Below are 22,780 nucleotides of genomic sequence, written 5' to 3' on the forward strand. Positions count from 1 at the left end.
GGAGAAGAGACCCATTGAAGCCATTTCTGCACACCAAAGGCCGGACATTACTTGTTATTAGCGAATTGCCTCCGCTAAGCATTTTCATTTGCTTCTTTACAATGTGCAATTATTATTTATTTTTTTGAGTTGTAACTGTGTGCAGTTAGTTAAATATTTGAGTGAAATAGTCCTCTTTATTTTGTAGATTCCCTTTTTTCCACCTCTATTAGCTATCTTGGTAATATCAGAGGAGTTCACCTCAGCAAGAATATCATGTTCTTGCCCTGCTTCCCACTTTGTGTATTCACAAATGTCATGGTCATCTTTAATTGATTTAAAGTGCACTTGATACGAGAGGTTTGCCTGTAATGCAATTTTATCCAGAGCAAGGCCTATTCATTTCTTCCCCCTTTGACCGTACCGTTACCATACGATGTGTGCTCTGATAAGCTGCTCTGCCAGTTCCTGGGTCCTGGTCACACTTAACATCCAATAGAACAATGAATAGATGACAGAAGTTAAATGAAGGTTTTTATTTGGCTATCTTGGCTTACCATTTGGTATTTGTTTGTGGGTGAAAGGTTGTATGTAAATGTATTTGTGTGATTGCGTGCGTGTGTTTTATGTGTGTACTGTTCATTGAGTGTGTTCTGGAGATACAATAGAGTGAGAGGAAGGGATGCATCCCTCCAAACAGTGAATTTTTTTCCTGTTAGATCTACCTAATTTTATTTGTATTCATAAATAATGTGAATAATCTCTGCCAGCTGTTTCTTCTGTTCAGCCGATAAATTCATGTTTTTAGCATTTTTAACAGGGCAAATAATAGATTCTACTTAAATGTATTCATTTTTAACATGCAAATGGATACATCTGTGCAATCATTCACACATAATATATTGGTAGTTAAGTGTTTCTGTCTGAAAAGGAATGTGTGTTGAAGTGATGTTTGTTTTTCAGGCCACTCAGTTCGTCTTTTGGGTCAGAAGAAAGATGGAGGCCGGAGGCTCGGGGGAGCTAGACTGGACCTGCCCAAGATCAGGAAGAATCCTCTCATTGAAATCATCTCCATTAACACTGGGTAGGAAACATTTACACAAACAAGACTCATAAAATATTCAGCTTTAACTGTGATTTAAATTCACTTATTCCCTGCAGTTCTGCTTTATGGTGGGTGTGTTCTCTCTCAACCACTTCTAATTTTAACAATTTCACATGGCTTTGCAGTGTGTGTGTGTGTTCGGTGTGTGTGTGTGTAGTAGGCGGTTTGCATGTGCACGTACATATTATGCTATCTGGTCTTCAATGTAATAGAAACAGGTGTTTAGCCTTTTGTCTCAGCTTCAATTTGACCTATTAAACAAGTAAAAAACAAAAAAACACTCGCAGATACATAGATAGACCTTCTTTCTTTGTCACATTTTTTGATCATAGCTGTGATGTTGTTTTTTTTCTTCTTACCATTCTTTGTTGATTTGCCTGCTATGCCACTGGCAGTGAGTTTGTTTAAGAATGCTTCTGTTGTGTCCAGTTTGGTTATTTTTTCCATTAACAGTAATTCCAGGAGAGCAGATTTTATCATGTAGATGGATAAATAGATGTGTATATTGTAGATGAATACTATGGAAGGATGGATCGCTAGGTAGATGGACTTAATCACTTTCATGTGTGTAGATGCAAGGACATCCACACCAACACCCACATTTTATGGGCTAATTTAATGTTGTTTACAGGTCTGTGTGCCTCTACTAACCCCTGTGCTGTATTCTCAGAGGGCTAGTTAAAAATGGTTACGACAAACTAATTCCACTGTGCTGGGCATCCACGGATGACAATCCATCAATCATCCTCCTGCACGTCTTCAATATCTGTACACTGATGGCCTGAGCGTCACAAAGCGAATAAGTAAATAACGTGTAAAAACCAAACTAGTGTACTATGACAGTAGTGATATGTGGTTTAAATGTTCTCTCACTAACTTTGTCAATCCTTCAGCTTTTTAAACTAGCGGTCAATGAAACAAGCTTAAGCTGTTACTAATTATCCATCTCTCAACATGAGGGTGTCGTAAGTACATTTGTTGGATGTCAGTGAGGGGGTTTCAACATTCTACTGAAACTTCCTTCTGGGCTAATTGCAGCTACATTCTTGTCCAGATAAACATAATCATCCATCAACAAGAAGGCTGTGACAGTGACTGTCCTCACTTATTGTTTATTTTTACTGCTTTGTGGCCACAGTAGGGATTTTTATGATTATTCTGGGTATGATAGGGATGCAGTGGATACATTGTGATGCTACATGGTGATAACACCAGCAAACTTCACATTGTATAAATAAATGTATATATTTACATTTTTTCTCTTGTTAAAGTGGGACCTTTGTCTTGAAAAACATGGAAAGAATGCAAACAATCATGGACGTCCATCATAAGTAAAAATCTAGTAACCACCTTTTATTTTGTCTGTATTATTATCTAAACACGTACTTTATATTCCCAGCCTTAATTCAAAGACGCATCAATTCAAATTTCCTGTGAGGGCTTTCCTAAAGATGTTGCCCCCGATGTTTGTGAGCTCAGTGACTAAAGCTTCTTAGACTGCCCTAAATCTAATACGCCGAGGAAAACGATAAATCCTACTGGTTCAGCCATAATGGCACTTCTGGTCAGCACCAAATTTGGCATGTTTAAAAGGCATAATGGGAGCTTTGTGACCCAAAGAAAATGGAACCTTTTGCTACAACTGCCAGAGTGCCAATTTTCATTCACTACTCCCCTGTAAACCATTGCCTAAAATTGGCGCCCATGTTACATGATTGGTTTATTTCTGGTGTTGTTGTTATGAATAGCTACAACAGATGCACAACACACAGCCTCTGTGTGTCATTTAGCTAATTGCTGCTAAATGGATCTCAATCCCTCTCGGTTCCTCTTCTCACTCTGTCTTGGTCATTATGACAACTACGGTTTGAGTATCTGTATTTCTTGCTTTTTGTGCTTGTGGACCTGCCTGTGTGACCATGTGTATGTGCGCTTTTGTGAGCCCTCCAGCCTGTATGTGTGCAGTTTTTCTGTGTGCGCAGAAATCACTCCCTTGCCAGCCTCCCTCCAGCAGGGGGTCGAGCATCTGCTCCAAATGAACTCGCTGTTGTTTTTCAAAAGGTTAAGGCTGGCTACAAATATATCCCTCTGTTTCTACTCTTTAAACTGGAATTCTTTTTGGAGGCTGGGGGATTACACGTATATGATTACTGGGTGAATCGGCTATTGACAAATCTCTTGGAAATAACACTGGTGTTCCAATCCAATCCAAGCTTAATGTGTGCTTTTGTGACAGGGGGTCAATCATGATGTCATGAATTTGACATGCGTGTTTGTGTATTAAGGAAAATAAAGAGTCTGTGCTCTTTATGTGTTCTGTTTTTAAATATTCCTCTGAGGTAGTGGTGACATCATTGGTGACATTTGTCAGCAGAAGGAACAGAGAGATCTTTGTTTGACACACAGACACATGCACAACATCAGTCGCAGTTGTTCTCCAAACTGCCTCTGCGCCAGAAGAGAGGATTCAAAACTCTTACTTTGTAGTGTGTGTGTGTGTGTGTGTGCCTTTAATGTCTCTAGTTTGTTCCCAGTTTGTCTTTGTGCTTGAACATGTGGGATGCATCCCTGTTTTCCAACCAAATGTAAAGTTGATGTCATGCTGTAGACTGGAGTGCCTCCACGGGTTATCTGCAGGTCCTTACAAACCTTTGAATCTCAAATAATTTCAGGGCATAAGATATTAACGTATCTTAAATACAGTTAATAGATACTTGTTTATTTCTTCCTATATAATGACACAGCATGGTAAATGGTATACAGCTTAATCATTGAAGTAGTAGCATGCTGATGTGAGCATTTAACTCGAGTACAACCTCACAGAGTGCTAGCATGGCTGGATACTGTTATTGTTGTTTCAGTATTACTATGTCTGGTGGTGAAGTCAATCATCAGCAGTCATGTTTCAGATTTCAGTGATATCCAGTCTAGTAGAGCCACACTGAAAAGCAGAAAAGCATTCAAAATAAGTGAAATTAATATTTGGCTTTTTGATACCTGCAGATAATAAATTGTTGAATGCGACTCTGCCCCTCAGCTCAGCAGCCACTAGAGCATTTGGGATGTGGGATCTTGGGAAGCAGGGCGAAAAAATGAGTCACAATAACCCTCTTGGTCAAATTACTGGTGGAAATTGTATAGGTCTACTAGATACCCCAGAGAGCAAAACACTAAAACCTTTACCCACTTTGACTTTTTATCTATAAACACTGGTCATCCTAACATTCCTATTCTTGAAAAAAATCAATTTGTTCATTTCAAATGACACAGAGTGATTTTAGTCTGTCTGACAGATGAACCCATTGTATCATACCCTTTATTAGGGCAAATCCACACAACAGCCTGGTTTCACCTGGGACCACCTATGAAAATGTAATTCCATGTTCAAATTGATTCACAATATTAGTTTCATTAAGTTGCATAATAATTTAATTTGGACCAAATTAGATTGGCTTTTTTCCCCTCACGCAGTTAATTTTATTCCCATCAGAAAATAATTTGAACATAGTCCAGCTAGTGTTCAAATGCCCTCTGGCTTTGTATTAAAAGTATATTGTCAGGTTTCTCTTGGGCCGTTAGCACAGTTTTTTTTGAGTAGTCTTTACTTGATTCATTAATGAGCAAAAGCCCTGATTGTTTCTTTCAAGGTTCAGTCCAAAAGCACCAATTGTATTGCACCAATTGTATTGCTTTAATCTAATGAACAATTTGGTTTCAGCACAGTAATATGTTGTCAAAATGAGTATAAAAAGATATTATGGAAGCAAAGGACAAATGTTGAATGATGTTTTATTGCAGATGTTGCAAATTTCATTTTAAAGTGCACTCTGAATCTATGGATGAAATTTGGAAGCCGATGTGTTTGTGTGCTGCCTTCTTTCCATGCAGTTCTCTTAGAATATGTAACAATTTTTATTTAATGAAATGTGATCAATTTGAACACAATCATTTGTTGTTCTGTCTCGAATATTTTTGAATAATAGTTTAACTGGCCTTTTATTTGCATTACCATGAATAGATATATTAGCATAATAACTCCATCCTCCCAGGGACCTTGAATATCAGGAAAGTTAACTGGCTTCTTAAGACGAAGTGACACAAATGGCACTGAAATCAAATATATGTTATATTAATGCCAATGTTTTTAGGCTGTTATCTACTTTTATGACTGATTTTAACAGCCTTTGATAAATGTTCATCTTAAAACCACCACCATCATGCCCACAACAAACACACACTATGCAAATATAGTCATCAGTCTCATAATCACTCCACACATAGTCTTTCCAACCATTACAAAGTGGATCAGATCGAGCCAGTAAGGATGTACCGAATGTCATTTTTTACATTCAAAGCTTCTATCAATGATTTTGAACGAAGTTGACATTAAACAGGTCTGTGTTGCAGAAAGGTTGGAGACCGCTGCTCTAAACCAGCAAAGTTTGGATTTGCAACAAAACAACACAAATCTTTTCCACAGGTAGTGTACGTTGATATTGAAATGTCGGCCGAGAGACGTGAGGCAGCGGAAGGAATGGTACTTGATGAGTGAGAAGAATAAAGGAAATAAATACTGGAAATACATGCTCGCACTGTTGGGGTTTACCAACATGCCATTGAATCAGACCTATTTCCTTTATACTCCACCCTACTATTGCTCATGATGTTGACTCCAGCTGATGTTTGGCTCTTTAATTGGCTTGCGTTCCATTCGCCAGCATTTAGTTTTGTTTCTTACGTGGTCTCCTCCATAGCTTCTTTATGCAAACTGATAAGCCCCGAGGGCAGAGTTCATCTTTCATACAGCCTCAGACTGGAAAAATACTTCACTGTCTTCTAATGCTCTGTTTTGTGTCCCAGTTTTAGCACCCCTGATACTTTAGGGAAGCTGGTGCGTGTATTTGTGTATTTGTGTGTGTGTGTGTGTGTGTTTTGCCCCAGGCTACACTAACGGTTCCCTCTTGCTCTCTGTATATCTGTATGGGTGTGTGTGTGTGTGTTGTCAGCGACAGTAAAAGCCCCTTTGTGAACAAGTTAAATCGTGACGCTTCAGTGTCATAAACAAGGAATTTACAGCCACTCAGTCAGAATGGTTCATTAAACTTGTGTGTGTATGTGTGTGTGTATTTGTTGCTGTGTCTGTTTGTGTGAACCATTGCCATTAGGCCTCCGGCATAAAAAAAAGCCCTTTGTTCCACAGTAACAGCTCATTTCATTTCATTATCTGTCTCTTCCCTGTTCTCTATTTAGTTTAATTTTTGGCAGTCATAATCTCTGTTATTGTTATTGCAATGCGCTAAAAGTCAGGTGCTAATGATCCTTCGCTCCAACCCCAAACCAATAACTGACTTTATCGTTCGTATCCTCCAGGCAGGCAGGAAGGTAGACAGGATGACAGAGGGAATAGGCAGTGGAAGCAGGCCTCCAGTGGTTTGAGAGCTCTCTCTAACACAAGTGAATCATTGCTGGCAGGCTGACTGCTGCCTTGATGTTTGATTGCTGCGCTGGCAGCTTCCACTTCCCTATAGATATACAGAAGTTGAATTAATGATATGGAGGCGTGTGCTGCTGTTTAAATCCTATGTAAATATTACACAATAATGACAGTTTCTTATATTATTGAAGCCATTTTATAATACTGTGAAAGTATTTGCTTCTTTTGGGTTAACGGTTCCCTCATCCAACCACCTCATTCTCCTTCAAATGCTTTCAGGGTTTAAACTAAGGACAGGTCGACAAATACAGATGCAGTCATCTCTTGAATAAAAGCAACCATTGAAGGATTTAATACATAACTTCAAATATTCTTGTTTTTTGTTACGGGAGAGTGGACATTTCTTACTGTTTGAGTTATTGGCCTCACTTATCTATGGAGAATAAAAGATAACCTTGGAGCCCATACGGTTTCTTATCCTCTTCCCTTTTTTACAGCTACCTCTATTCAATTTTCTATTTTCCCTTATTTTCACCCTCTGACACTTATAGTAACATATTTATCTGCTTAACGGAAAGCTAATTTAATCTGGCCATAAAGCCACGTTGAATATTTCACCATGCCCTTGTTAGGGTTTTGAAAAATATATTTAATACCTTTTTAAACATGAATGTTTGCATGCTTTACTCTAGCTACATAGTATTAATCTCCAATCATATTCTTTTTTTGTGTTGTATTCTATTCATTTCTGTGGCGGGATACAATCAAAGAGGATTTGAACAGGCTAGTGGCTCATTTCTCACAGACCCTTATCCCCGACAAATCCTTGATTTCTATAAGCACTAATAATCACCGTAGAAAAATAAGCACACATGCACACACACACTATCTAACAAAGCTGATACCAATTTAAAAGTGTGTGCGTGCTTGTGTGTTAGCATTACTTGAATACGTTTGTGTAAGCTGCTTGTTTCCTGTAATTTGTGTCTGGCTGCCACAACTTCTCCATCCACACAGTGGAAGAATAGCTCTTATCAACCTCGCAGCTGACCTTTACATGGATGTGTTTTAACCATTGTGACCAAGGTATTATGTTCAGCCAGCTGAGAGAGTAGTTAAATTTGGGTCACAGGCGTCTAAATGGAAAGGAAAAACAAAAGGCCTCTGATGAGGCATGGCTAAAGTTTTAGCTGAAGCCACAAAAACAGCCACAATGTCCTACACGTCAGAGCTAGACTTACAACCTTAAAGAAGAAGTTAATACAAAAGTATTGTTTAAGTACTGTTCCTGACCAGATGTGTCCCGAAGTAATATTGCATGGCAACAATTAATGTCCAGATTCTTAAGAAGGAAAGCAGAATGCAGACAGATATTAGCTATTTCATTGATTTTAAGTCTTTTTTTTTTCTTGCAGCAATAATGTTCCTGGGTCAGCCAGAATAATAGAAGAGGAGTTGAGAAAACAAAGCTGTGTGTTTTTGGCCATGTTTTTTTGCTTTCCTTAACTGAGTGTGACAACAAGTTCAGAGTCACACCACAGCTTTTATACCTAATGTTGGAGTGGTCAAATAGATTCTTTACCCCTCTATTAAACTCTGTTTCTTTCACATTAATCTGCACTTTAAACAATGACTGCTTCAAAATAAGATGATTTTAAGCTCATGGCTCCTATGAGGTAACCCAAAAAAAGAATTTGCGCAGATATGAAAACAGTGAATAGTAAAGGTGCAAAATACGAGATTGATATTATTTATACAGCAGCAAACAACTATTTGCTCTGTAAAGATATATGTTGTTGTAATGTCTATCAGAGCAGTAAAGGTGCACTCCCTCTGTGTGTTTAGTCGTTAGCTTCGTAGTTAGCTCAGATGATAGTTTTATCATCTGAGCTTGTCCATGATTTGTTGAGATATTCGGACCGGACAGATATGTGTGTGCAATATATACCATTTTTTTTTTTACTCCCTAATATTTGAATCTGCATTGGCCCCAAGTATTACGTATTGGCCGGGCTCTAAAAAGTAGCTAGTACACAACCTTACACAGCTGGAAGACAATATAAGACGGACACAGTACACACATCTTTCTGAAAACCTTCAATTTGCAGCAGGAAAAAAATACATATTTTTCTTTGTCTTTTTAATAAGTGATGCAAACATCAGCTCCTCCTGAAAGGACTTAAAACATGTCTTTAAGATACCACAACCTTTTTCTGTATTTCTTAACTGTAGCATCCAGTTAACTTTACTATAAACATTGTTCAATTGAACACTTTTTAATTGAATTGACGTTTATCATACTCTCTTTCATGTTTTTCAGCACATAGATGGTACTCTTCAGCGCCTGATAGTCAAGCTCCACTTACTCAGTCCCAATAAGAACTGCTCAGAGCTTCCTCCGCTGCTGTATTCTTGTCTTAGACCCCTCCACAACAATTTCTGTTTGGAAATCAGTCGAACACAGGACATTGTGTTTCTGATGACAGAGGCCTTCACATGGTAAAAAAAGACACAGCACAGACAATCACTGAAGAATAGTAGAGTCACTATAAGAATATGGGAGGCAAAGTACCTTGAAAGCGAAAGGGGAATGTGGTACAGAGAGAAACGGGGAGGAACGGGTGGAGCTGGGAAGTCATTAGCTGAGTTCCAAGCTAATTGAATCAGGCCTATGTGCTCTTTTGTAATTTGAATTTCTCCGGCAATTACAGTGTGGAAGTGAATAAGGCCTATGATAAGGAGTAGCCAAAGAGTGACACAGAGACACATGCGTTTAACACAAACACTTCACCCACAAATGGAAGCAGGCATGTCTGCTCCAACTAGACTCCGTTTCAGACTTTGATATCACCACCACTGGAGTTCGTGGGATGTTCCCTGCAGATAATCTGTCCATATCTCTCCCTCATCTTAAAAGCAAATACACAAGCCACTTTACACGCTCTACTTGACTGCGTTTCTATTTTGTTGATCATTGGTCAATGATCTCATCTCTTCTTTTCTGTATTGTTTTTCTTCCTGAGGAGAACAAGTGAAAATGCATCGTGTGAAGCAGCGACAAAAGAGGGAGAAAATGTGCTGATGTGCTTCAGAGTTACAGAGGAGTGATGGGTGTTTACACAAGGGTTTCTAATCACGTACATATGTGTGTAGTATTGTGGGAATGCATGGATGCACAATATACACACAATCCCTTTTTGATATAGCACTTTAGCACACATCCAAACACACACACACACACCTCCACAAAGGAATTCCAATTTTTCTTTTTCTACTTTGTTCTCGACACACACATGATGCAGGCATGCTCCCACTCACTCACTCACTCACACACACACACACACACACACACACACACACACACACACACACACACACACACACACACACACAAACTCACGCCTCTTCTAGCTGTGTACCATGGTGGCCTTTCCTGCTGTTTATCAAACCAATGTATGGGTAGTTTTCAGCTCCACTGGTCTGAACATATTATTCCATTTCCCTCTTCCCCACTGCTTAACACACCAATACATTCCACACACACGCACACAAACATGCATGCTCTCCATCCAATGTTCTTCCTACTCACTCACCAGGAGAGACTTTGTTCCCCACAGTAAATCCAAAAGATTGATGTGTCTCCTTGGAGAAAATGAGATTGCGTGTCATTACAAGGCATTACACGACAGAACCCCTGAGTAACTGAATTAGCCCCAGTGTGTCACAAGCTAACACAGTTTACACACACACACACACACACACACACACACACACACACACACACACACACACACACACACACACACACACACACACACACACGCACTATGATCGTCTTACAGACTATTTGCACAAATCAGTTTCCTACATGTTTCCTTCCACGAGGTAGTCGTCAGGACAGAAACATCAACATGGAGATGAGGCTTTATGTCTGTGACTGAAACATTAAAGCGTGTCCTTATGTCTATAGGGGTGTGTGTCCATATGCAGTTCAGTCACATTATTTTGACAATGACACATTTTTTGTTGTATTGTTGCCGGCTCATTGGATTTTATCAGGAAACAGACCCTCTAGACATGTGAGGAGGGGCTGTAACCCTTCTCAAAGTAACCGTTGTTATGTTTAATGACCCACAGATATCAGCGGACATTTGTTCTTTTCTGTGATAATGCTCGGCAGGGCCATACTGAAGCGAACTTCACTATGCTTCATTCAATCAGGCTACATCATCATTGTGTGCCATTATTTGCCTGTGCAGAGACAGAAAACACAGAACCATGTGTTAGTTCTACCTTTGGTGAGTCTGCTGCTCTGATTTCATGCCTAGCCTAAGTGCTCCACTGTGATGTTCCCAGCACTGTAAAACACCACCATGAAATCATATCAAAATCTTGACAGTGGGGCTTTCCTGCTCTCTGGCACAGGTTAGTGAAACCAACGCAACAGCTTGCCACTCGGCTCATCATGTGTAGAAGCATGTGTTCGATCAACCCTGTGAAGAAGGTGTGTTGGGTAAAAGAGATTTTACAGATCTGTGAAACACCAAAAATAGATCCTTAAGTAGAATGTATAAGGTCTTATTAAGCATTCAATAACTTATGTAATACCTGCAGATATCCTTTTTAAGTTAGTCACTCACCTACTTGGCCAGTGCTTCATTCACCAGTCAAACCAGTGGGTCATTCACCAGTCAAACCAGTGGGTCATTCACCAGTCAAACCAGTGGGTCATTCAGTCGCTTGTTAAGTCACTGCTAGCAGGTTACAGTTAATTAGTAATCTATGCATCAGTAAAGTCAGTTTGTCATTCAGACTGGTTGACAACAACAACAACAACAACAGGTGATTTCATAATTCAGTTACACAGTGAGTCCATAAGGCAGGCAGGCAACATGTGGGATAATCAGCTGGCTAAGCAGGCAATCGGCAAGCCTCCAAGTCTAACTAAAGATCTTGTACCACTTAACTTTATCAGTATGTAAGTGGTTCATAATAAACAAACATCATACCATTCTTGTCCAGCTACAATGGGCTGACTGATCTAGTACAAACACTGTCTCGAGGTCTGTCTATAGACAAAACAAGAAGTTGGGAAAAAACTCACAATAGACATGGACTTATGGTTTCACACACACATGCACGTGCTGTCTCTCTCTAGTCAAAACACCAAGCGAGGCTGCTGTAGTAGTTACAGAAAATCAGCATGTGACCCATTTTATAAAACGCACACATACACACACAGTCACACACACACACACACACACACACACACACACACACACACACACACACACACACACACACACACACACACACACACACACACACACACACACACACACACACAGACAAAGCTGTTTCAGTGTGCAGCACTGGGAACTCGACTAAATAACAGAATTCAAGGGGTCACACAGGCTGGATTGAACACTGAGAGGAACAGGCCCCAGCTGCATTAGGACACACACTCACACACACACTGGTCTATTCACAGATGAAAAGAAACATGCACACACACAAGCACACATCTAATACACACACAAAGGCCCAAAAAACCCAATATAATGTGTGAACTTTGTGTTTATTTATTTCTCAGTCTGACCAGAGCTGCATATTTGCAGGTCAGCCAACAATTCAATGGCATTGTCACTGTTTCTCAACTCAAACTCTTGACTGTAAAAGGGTCGTGACACTCAAGTAAACTTGTTTTTTTTCTGTAGTCTGAATCAACTTCCTAGCAGTCAGTGAGCCATTTCTAAAAAGCCACTGAAAAACTTTCACAAATACAGTTAACCCCTAAAAATCTTAACATAATATTTGCCATTTGGTTTGTCCTCAGTGTCCTACAGTCATTTCAAAACAGCCACGGAATGTGTTGTTGCTTTGTGTGTGAAATTACAGCGGTGAGTTTTACTTGGGAGGATAAGATAAGAAGTCTGTCATTTGCCCAATTTGGGAATCTAGAGGGATTAATCCGTTAATGGCCCCACAAGCTGACATGTTCGCATAGATTTGTGTACATGGTGATGTCCCATATCGCCAACATTAATATTCTCATCTGCTTACATTTACAAAAGGCAGGTTTGACCGTATCTATAACATTTTTGCTCTGATTCCATCTCTTTGTATAAAAATGATGCAAAGAAGGCCAAGCTCAACAACAAGCTTTAAGCATCATAATTTTAGTTTTTATCCCCTATTGTGTTTATGGTCTAAAATTAGAGACCCTAATAAAATGTGATGCATATTGTCTTTATCCGAGTAACACATGATCATTGGTGTGAATGCAAAGTTTTATTCTAGAGATCTCTTACTGTATATCAAGGGTAAATAGGGGTTAGCTGTCCACCTTTCTCTGAATAACTAATCACCCTCTATTCATTGCTCCTAATAGGTCTTTACTCCATTGTGTCAGCACTCTTTGTTCCTTGACTCCACATTATTTTGCAAACTCCACTTTGACTTTGAGATTACACAAACAGAAAACTTACCAGCTTGAGGCTTTGTTCGCTCGCATAATAACAGTTTTAAGATGTTGTTTGCTCATAAACCCACCCCACCCCTCTCCCAGTCTCAACAATAAGTGCAATGAATAATCTTACTTTACAATTTGCAAAGTGCTCAGACTTCCCCTCACAGTTTGAGCTTTGTTGTCATAATTACATCTTTAAGCCTGCACAATACGAACCCCCGTGAACACACACATATTCACGTAAATACTCACATGGCCCAATTTGTTTATGCATAGAGCAGTTTTCTAATTAACGTGTAGAGCCTAAATGCTTATCATTGAGAAAACATTTTCTACGTCAACTCTCCAACGGTCTGTCTGATGCAGCACAAGGGAGCCGCTCCAAAGGGAACCTATACTGTATTTTTGTGTGCGTGTATGTGTGTGTGTGTGTGTGTATGCGTGTGTATGCGTGTATGCTAAGGGAGGTTTACAAATGTATTGAGGAACCTCAGGGCTTTCCTTTCTTTGTTACCTTTTCAAGGCTGCTACCACACAATAGTCTCTCGCTCTTATACACACATGCACACGCACAAACACACGCACAAACACACACACACACACACACACACTAGGGAGGTGGCCTCTCTCATTGTAACACATTGATGAACTACACTGTTGTCAGGTACAACAGCTACCTCTGTGGTTTAATTAACTGGGACGAAACAGAAGGCAGAGAGGACATAAACAAAGGAGGGAAAGGATGGAGGCTTGATAAGGAGGACTGTTTTGTTTAAATTCTAGAAGTATTGCTCCTTCATGGTGGGTTTTAGGTGTTTTTGTCATAACCGGCTATATTTTAATAAACGTAACATTAATGTGGAATCACTGTGTCATTGCAGCTGCTCTTTTTAAACCTCCTTGTTGCTGGGTGGACTTAAATATAATTGAACAGCAATGACAAACTGTTCTTTCTCTTCCCTTGTATTCAGGAAGATCAAAAGTTAAGCAATTCAGAATTGAGTAACTGAAGCTCAGCACAACTTGAATACACAGCAAAGAGCGTGCGTGCCAGAGGGACACCGCTCCTCTCCTTCAGTCACTGTCAGTCTGAGGGTGCTGACTATATGTCGCCGTCTGTTTAGGCTGATGGTGAGGTCAAAACTGCTAATGCATTGTTGTGAAACTGGACAAATGCTCAGCAGCAGCACACTCGCACAGGCACGTGAACACACACACACACACACACACACACACACACACACACACACACACACACACACACACACACACACACACACACAACACACACAAGCAGGCCACTGACTGTCTCTTGAGATTAATGTTGGTGTGATCCACTCAGCTGGGCCTGATCACATTAAGATGGATGGACCCCCTGGTGGTGTATGTGTGTGTGTTTGCGCGCACATGCAGGGCCCCATCTGTCTGTGTTTTCTCCACAGCTAGGTCCTCTGACCTAGCTGCCATCTTTAGTGCCCTCAACTCCGATAAGCAATACCCTTTGAGGGCGATACGGATGGACAGATGGATAGATGGCTCTATTCTAAGTTAAACATATAAAAATGCTGCTGGTATTTAGGTCGTTTTTCAAAATGATAATAAAGATATTGTATTTGTTTTTGATTGTTGAAACGTCCTTAGACGTTCTTGCAATGCTGCTTGGTTGTGTTCCTGGTAATCAATCTACTCAGTTGCTCCCAGTAGCGGACAGTGGTTAGATTAAGCATCGCCCTGGTGTGAATGTGCACCGTAGAATCTGAATGTAAACCGATAGTAGAAAAGTTGTCTCAAGTAACCTTTCCTCTAAAAAAAATACATTTTGGAGTCAAAGATTATGTATTGTGATGATGCAACACCGCAAAAACAGAAGTTAATTCTTGTGCTGCAAGGAGGAATTTTTACGGCAGCAACAAAACAATTCTCTGGGCAAATAATACGGCTGACATCCTAACATTAAAAATTCGACATCAGGGAAACATTGTCCATCAACTTGGACTTTGTTTGAGCACCAAGCATCATGGATGTAAACACAAAGTCTGCCTCCTCTCATCCCACCAGAGTACTGCGCTCTGTCCTGCTGTCCATCCTCAAATGCAGCTTCACCCGGGATGCCACAATAGAGCCAGGTTTCTGTAACGATGTGGGCACAACAGTCACCGAACTCCCGTTGCTGTGTTAGCCGCAATTTTCCTTGCGACCGGACATTAGCCTGGAGCAGACGGTGTGTTTGGATAACCTTAGGTCCTACTTCGTTTGACTTCCATCCTGGCCTCCCTCTCCTCATGGGGCAGATGACTCCTGTTTTGGTGGCAGTTGGTCCAGCAGGTCAGGCTGGTCGGTCGGCCGTGGGCGGTGTTTGTCTGGTTTTTGTTTTAATTTTCTTCCAAGAGCGGCTTCAAGACTTTATTTAGTGAGTAGCGGAAACGATGAGGATACACTGATAGCCTCTCAACTACTTCATTACCCTAGCCCCAAGTTCTGTGTTGCTGTCCAGTTTGGGCTGAACTTCTGAGGACTCTGTGATATTTCTCCATGAGTCTGGCGGGGACAGATACAGGCTTAACACTTGTTTACTACAACTGTCTAATTTCATAGTCTCATCCTTCCACTTGGCCTTACATCACAGCATTCTGCTTAATCATTAGCAAGACATTTTAGTCATGGCACTTTAGTGTGTAAATTCCACAACGAACCAATTTGAACATTGTTACACTTTTATTAACAAGAAACTGGAGCGTTTTGATTCTGTGTCAAAAGCTTGCATTATTAGTGACGTGATAAAAGAAGGTCATGTTGTTTTCTTTATGAGTAGATGGACTGTTGTCCAATATTAGTCGCAGTTTGGTTATTATGGGGCTTTTAGTGAAAACACCCCTTGACATGCTGTTTTTTACTTATGGGATGTTTGTTTTTACATCACTGCTGGTTTACTCTATGCAGGCCTTGCTCCATTTAGACCTTAACTGGGTTATACAAAAAAAAATTCTAGAAGGTATAGGTGCCAAGTGCCACTATTTTCGCACCAAACTAATACACATTGCAGATGGAGAAAACATAATTTAATTTTTTTATATATTTTTAATATTAAATATTTATATATACATATATAAATACATAAATGAGAAAGTGGGTTTGCCTTGTTTTTTCTTTTAGTATTTTGATCCCCATAAACACACATTTAACAAATTTATAGTGTTTAACTCGTGTTCACCCACCAGCATGTTCCTGCAACAAACTAGAGCCAACAGTGAAATAGTAAGAAAAGAAAAGAAACTACTGTGGTGACAACAGTGTATATTTTTAACCCAGTATGACAAATTGCAGGTCAGAAATAAAACCCTGATGGAGTAAATACAAAAATCACTTTTAACAGTGGCCCTCCTTATTCTTTTCGGTACTGATATACAGACAACTCTTTAATAAAAGCCCCTTTCATCCCGAACAAAGACTCCCCTAGAGTCTATACCATGCCGTGCTTCTGGATCTGGTCTAAGGCAGTATTTCTCCTTTTTTTCGGATACATTTTTTTCTGTCTTAAATTTTCTGCTTAATAGTCATACTCCCTGCCTTCCACGGTCAATTTGAATTAAGCTTCACTACTTTCAGTAAAACAAAACAGTGTATTGAGTCTAATCTTTCCACTGCTTGCATCGGTCTAGGAGACAGCTGTCCACTGTTATTTTGGAGCTAGCTGGAGTCCTTATAAACAGTTTAGGAGAGAAAGGACAATTTTGACTCCCTGCTTTCTTCTCCAGCGTCTGCTCTATTGGGAAAGAATGCATGAATAGATTGAATTAAAACATTAAATTGTTTGTTCTATCCATCAGTGTACTCACCATTTTTCCTCAATCCCTCCTATTTCTACTGTTCAGTTCAGTTGATTCAAGTGAAAATATTGTTAATGACTGGAATGGTCTGTATATATACTCTATATATGTATTTAATTCTGCGCTCTGCATCCATCGCTTTCCCTGTGTCTCATCATCTCTCTGTTTGTCTTTTCCTGTGTGTCTAGGTGTCTGAATGCATGTACATACTGTAAGACTAAGCATGCCAGAGGAGACCTAGCCAGCTATCCAATCGAGGAGCTAGTGGAGAGAGCCAGGCAGTCTTTCCAGGGTGAGTACATTATCTCTCTCACACATGCTCACTCACAGACAAACACACAGCATGGCACGAACACAACATGAGTTTGAATTATGGGCATCGGTTAATGATCCTTTTAAAGTCTTCTTTCAAAAAGATACTTAAACGACAAAAAGGGCCATTGAATATCAGAATATACGGATCGATAATCTGATTGATTGATGTATTTGCTGTGGAACGGGAAGTGCTGCTATTGGACAATTAAATGTGTTGATAAAGGATGATGAGGATCTTGGAGAGATGATGCCAGATGACCAGCTGTGCCCTGACATCTGTTCCTTAAGAGTAGACTCCCAGAATCCTAAAATCGCACAGCAGGCCATGCCTTAGGCGGGTCAGTCAAGGTCAAGTCTACACATTATTCAGACAAATCTCATTTCCAGAGCATTTATTATAAACAGCATATTATCCATCAATGACACTTTTTAAGTCTTATATATTTATATAATTTTAAAAGTTATTTGTCTGGTGTTGAATCTAAAATCTGTTTAATCTGTATAAACATGCACTGAAATAATACAAAAATAAGTACTTTAGATCCAATTACGATGAAGCAGTCATTGGCAATGACATTCTTACATCTCAGACTGAGACGGAATACAAATCACTTTTGGAACAAAATCTAATCAGAATGCTTCTTGATATTATGTATTCCACCTGGAATGAATGCTTCTATATTTGATCAATACACAAGCAGTTGTGTGATGTTTGATTGTGCTTGAGTAATACCAAAGACCAACTTTTTTTAAGCATAGCTATTGTCAGTCTGAACAGACTCAGTTTATATCTTGGTAATGAAAAACAAGAACATACCCTTGACAAGGACATGGCTTTTTAAATCCCATTCAGGACTCTTTAAAACAGCTGCATCCATGCCACTGCAGTGCCTGGGGTGGGCAGTCAAGGGCAAACTCACCAGCTGCTTGAACCTTGGTGCTTGTGTGTGTGCACACGTTAGCTGTGGATGACAGTACCGGGTGCAGATACACCTGCCCTTTACACTTGTTTAAGAAAAGTTGCGGGGCATACTGTTATTTTGGTAAGCCTGCTTTGTGTGACTACGTTGTGTGCCTCTATTACTGTCTTGTAACCTGAACATTTGGGTTAAATCCAGGTCCAGCCTCCATGACAACCACAGACAATAATCATGAATACATTTATTTTTAAACCCTAGTTACCAAATTCAAAACAATTTTTATGTTCATGGTACAACTTGTGATAGACTTGACATTGGTTAACCGTAGTTGTAGAACACAAAGCAGGAACTTCAGTTTCGAGCTCAGATATGAAGGGTGTGTGTTTGTGTGTGCGTGTGTAATCCGTTAAAACGCAGGAAACATGAATGTCAGAGACGGTTAGTTGTTGTTTTCAAAACAGAGAAAGAGGAAGCTGGAGGTTACCGCCTGTCATGATTTACAGACAGTTGGAATAAGACAGTGACATGTAGATGGGTAAAGAGAGAGATGAGGTTTCAGTATCTTTCTTTTGCTCTCTATGATAGATACATTCAAAACAATTGTTAATTTACTAAACCTTTTAAAGGGACAGTGTGTAACATTATGGGGGGTTTATTGGCAGATATTGAATATAATATTCATAACTATGTTACACGTTTTATGTTATCTGAAGGGTATTCTAAATCTACCACACAAACAACTCACAAAAACTCATTCTGATACACATACAAACACATGCATGTTAAATTGTTTCTCATACACACACACACACACACACACACACACACACACACACACACACACACACACACACACACACACACACACACACACACACACACACACACACATACTCTTGTGTGTGATAAGCAGGTTTCATCCAAGGAATATTTGGGCGACCATACCCTTTGGCGATCTAATGTATATTTTGTCTGTCACATTTAATGTATTCCTCTTTTGTTGAACAAATAGAATCATCTACCACATCTATGAAGACAAGGCATGCTATTTACTCCATCAACTATTTTTGTTAGGTTTGGAATTACATCATGGCTCTGCAGCAATGCCCCTTTTTCTCTCTCACTCTCACTCTATTAGCACCCTTTTTCTTATCTCAAACAAATTGAGCCTCACAAATAGGCTCTGCAATTTGATTTGCTATTTGATGTCTTTTGAATTAAAAAAAAAAGGCTGCAAGTATGAATGCAAATTTTTATTGGCCAGTCAGTCACTGTTGGGGGTATTTGATTGGTTTATCCCGGGGAATTTTGAAAGGATTTATGGGATTTATTCAAATGCGATTTGAGGTAAATAGCTCTCTTTCCATCTGGAAAAAAAGAGAGTGAGTGAGTGCACAGCTTTTAAAATAATCTGAATTATTCAAATGTATGAATGTATAATTTTTAACATCAGAGAGGTTTGTTAATGTATGCAGGTAATGGAGGCTGGAGATGTCATAGAAAATGACAAGGTTGTGGGTGTGTATGGGTGGAGAGTGTGGGGTTCATGTGCAGAGACATGTGATTGACTGGGTTGGACTGTGTGTTGGCACAGAAGTGTGTATCCTTAGGTTTGTGTGAAACGGCCGTAAGTAGAGAAATATTTAACCATATTCCTCTGGGTGAGTAATTCTGGAGATGGCAGATCATCGTCTCCATGAGTCGAGTACAGTTGTAGAAGGTCAACAACTTCCATCCAACCACCAGCAGTCTTGCCAACAAACCAGTGACAGTTCTCCTCCTCCTCACTTTTCTATAGTCGTCTAAACTTAAACATCTCCTGCCTTCATACATTTCCCTTACCACTTCTGTCATCTCTCACTTCATGGCCCCTCACTTTATATTTTTATTAAACTTTTTTGTCATAATGTTACAATATATCTATAAAACATAAACATTGCATTATTAGCGACTGTAATCTCCAGATTACACTTCTTAAAAGCTTCACAACAACTGTGTTGTAAATAAATAAATTGTGAGTATAACAGTAACTAAAAGTAAATTCTACCAAAAGCATTGAATGTGTTGTATCTCTGTTATGCTGCTCATTCTGTACACATGACATCTATTGCATTCTGTCCATCCTGGGAGAAGGATCCCTCCTCTGTCGTTCTCCCAGAGGTTTCTTCCTTTTTTCTCCCTGTTAAAGGGGTTTTTTAGGGGAGTTTTTCCTGTGCCGATGTGAGGGAAGGACAGAGGATGTCGCATGTGTTCAGATTGTAAAGCCCTCTGAGGCAAATTTGTAATTTGTGATTCTGGGCTATACAAAATAAACTGAATTGAATTGAATTGAATGACCAAGCCTATACTTAAATATGGGTGTGTGTCTGTCTGGGGACTTGCTATGACAAATATTTGGTTTCAAATATACATGATTCCAACCGTGCATGATTCATGAGTTTCTGATGCCCATTACAGAGCAGCCATAACACTGCAGTACCAGACTTAACTATAGTATTATGTTGTTTTCACTGTAACATTTGTGTTACATAAAACATAATAATGCCACTTTCTTTACTGCCCTTTTATACTACTATAATACGCTAATAATCATTTTCTGGATTGGTAATTAGCTGGTTTCTCCTCTCACATTCATAGCAGCATTCAAAGTATCTTTAAAATGGCTAAAACCTCTTGAACCTGCAGAAGCCTTGTCCTGTAAACATGGAGGCTTCCTGAGAAAGGTGACAGGATACAAGGGGCCAGTCAGACAGAGCGAGGTGCCCGGGCTGTGTACGAGAGAGAACTTTATTTTTGTTGTGGTCCTCAAGCCCCCATTGTGGCTGTGGCCTTGTCATTTTAAACTGTCAGTTGGGTGTTTTTGAAATGGCCCTATCTAAAACAGGACATGACGCTCCATAGATACAGACACACTATCAGTCCCACATGACACACTTCATTACTGTGCAACATGCGTCTTAGCTGTCTCGACACAGCTTGATTTTTGGGCCCTAGCGAGTGTTGGCATCATGACAACACACAAGTGAAACCTCGTATCATCAGTATTGCTTTTTTTATAGATCTTGACAGCTGGTGCTCTGCTCCCTCATTTAAAATAAAACATTTGATGTACTAGATTCTAAGCAAAACCTATGAAAATGTAATGTGTATATATAATAATATCAAGCATGAGATTCTTTTTTTTGCACATGGAACTGGGAATATAATCCCTTTTTTAAAAATCGTATCAAGTCCTTTTTCATTATACAATCCCACATTGAAGGCACATGTACCCACTAATATTCACAGATATCATCTGCTTTCCCCCTCATTTCCACATGACTGATGGCATCAGTGTCAAACACAGATATTAGCAGAAATGACACTGCTTAGTTTTCTGGTTACAGCTCGATGACATGTGACAGCCACAGATAGACAGACAGATATGTGGGCTAGCTTGTTGGCTAGCTCCAACATCTGTGACAGGTGTCAGCTCCTGTTTACCTCTGCTGCTGCAGATAGGTGACACATGGACTGATGAGGCTGCCAAAGTTTGCCAAGAATGATCCTCTTCTGGTAAGTGGGTCCTCCAGGTTAGGTGTTAAAGTTTAGTGGCTGAATTTGAGTTACACCATAAATTGGATTACCAGCAAGGTAAATGAACCCTTTGAGGACAGTCGATCATCACGGCAGCAGAGAAAAAGCTGTGGATTATTCAGAGTAGGGCAATACAATGTGTCATTTCAAAGATTTACAGGCTCAAATCGCATCCGAGGGTGTGCATGTTTAGTAACTGTTGACATTACCAGGCATGTCTCTCTGCAGATGACATAACGTATAGGTGCAGATCTGTATGCAAATGTGCCTATGTGATGTGCACTTTTTCAAGTAAAAGAGATGAATGTAAGATGATTAAAAGATAGATCAGCTCTAATTTGTCTCTCATTGATTGCGAGAAGAGTGGAAATAGAGACACAGGCAGAGAGCTGAAATATTGATAGGAGCACATTGATCATAGTTGAGTCACCACCATCAAAGTGCCATCTATTGGAGAGACCTTGTGGAAAACAGCTGAGCATGCAAGCACTAACTTAAATTCCCTGTGTGTGGAAGCAGTCAAATTCATTATCTGGGAAAGCACTCATGGAGAAGCTAAAAATGGATTTTTGAATTTCTTCCAGCCCGAGAAGATGCTGATATTTTTCACACAGACAGAAGTTTCTCCATGTGTGCTTTTCTGCACAGTTCAGACTCCTGCAACAGTTTTTCATAATCTGGCAGTTGTGTAGCCAATGAACTCAAAACAGATCTTCACTCCCGAATACACAAAAACACACCACAGTTCAAGCACTAGCGAACTGATAACAAGTCTTCCGTTACTTGACTAAATTAGTTTAACCATTGCTGTGTATTGTATTGCTATGAGCATGACACACAATTTCCATTATGACTCTGTGGGTAAAGCATAACACTTAAACATTGAAGGACTTTCTATCTATTTGTACAACCCAAACTTCCAAGCCTCCAATCAAGTCATATATTTAGTTAAACATCCAAATAAATGGTCTGTACAGAAGACAGGCTTGTGCTGGCAAACTTATGTTGAAAAAGCTTTAGATCAGTCGGGAGATATGTATTAGTCTTTAGTTAGTCTTTAATACTTAAATATGTTACTCTGTCAACATGGCATGAGTTCACTTTAAGAACAAACCATTGTGACAAAATTCAAGTTTTTGGGAGATTTTGTTTTTG

General features: G+C 39.6%; 1 protein-coding gene across 1 annotated transcript in view; it reads left to right on the top strand.

Moving 5' to 3' along the window:
- cdkal1 (CDK5 regulatory subunit associated protein 1-like 1) overlaps positions 1 to 22,780 on the top strand; it is a 219,117-nt gene that overhangs the window by 78,383 nt on the left and 117,954 nt on the right. The window contains exons 7-8 of the mRNA XM_054621799.1: positions 943 to 1,063; positions 17,003 to 17,106. Of these exons, the coding sequence (XP_054477774.1) occupies positions 943 to 1,063; positions 17,003 to 17,106 (225 nt within the window). The remainder of the gene's footprint in view (positions 1 to 942; positions 1,064 to 17,002; positions 17,107 to 22,780) is intronic.

Source organism: Anoplopoma fimbria, chromosome 20, assembly GCF_027596085.1.
Source record: "Anoplopoma fimbria isolate UVic2021 breed Golden Eagle Sablefish chromosome 20, Afim_UVic_2022, whole genome shotgun sequence".
In the NCBI taxonomy this organism is placed as follows: domain Eukaryota; kingdom Metazoa; phylum Chordata; class Actinopteri; order Perciformes; family Anoplopomatidae; genus Anoplopoma; species Anoplopoma fimbria.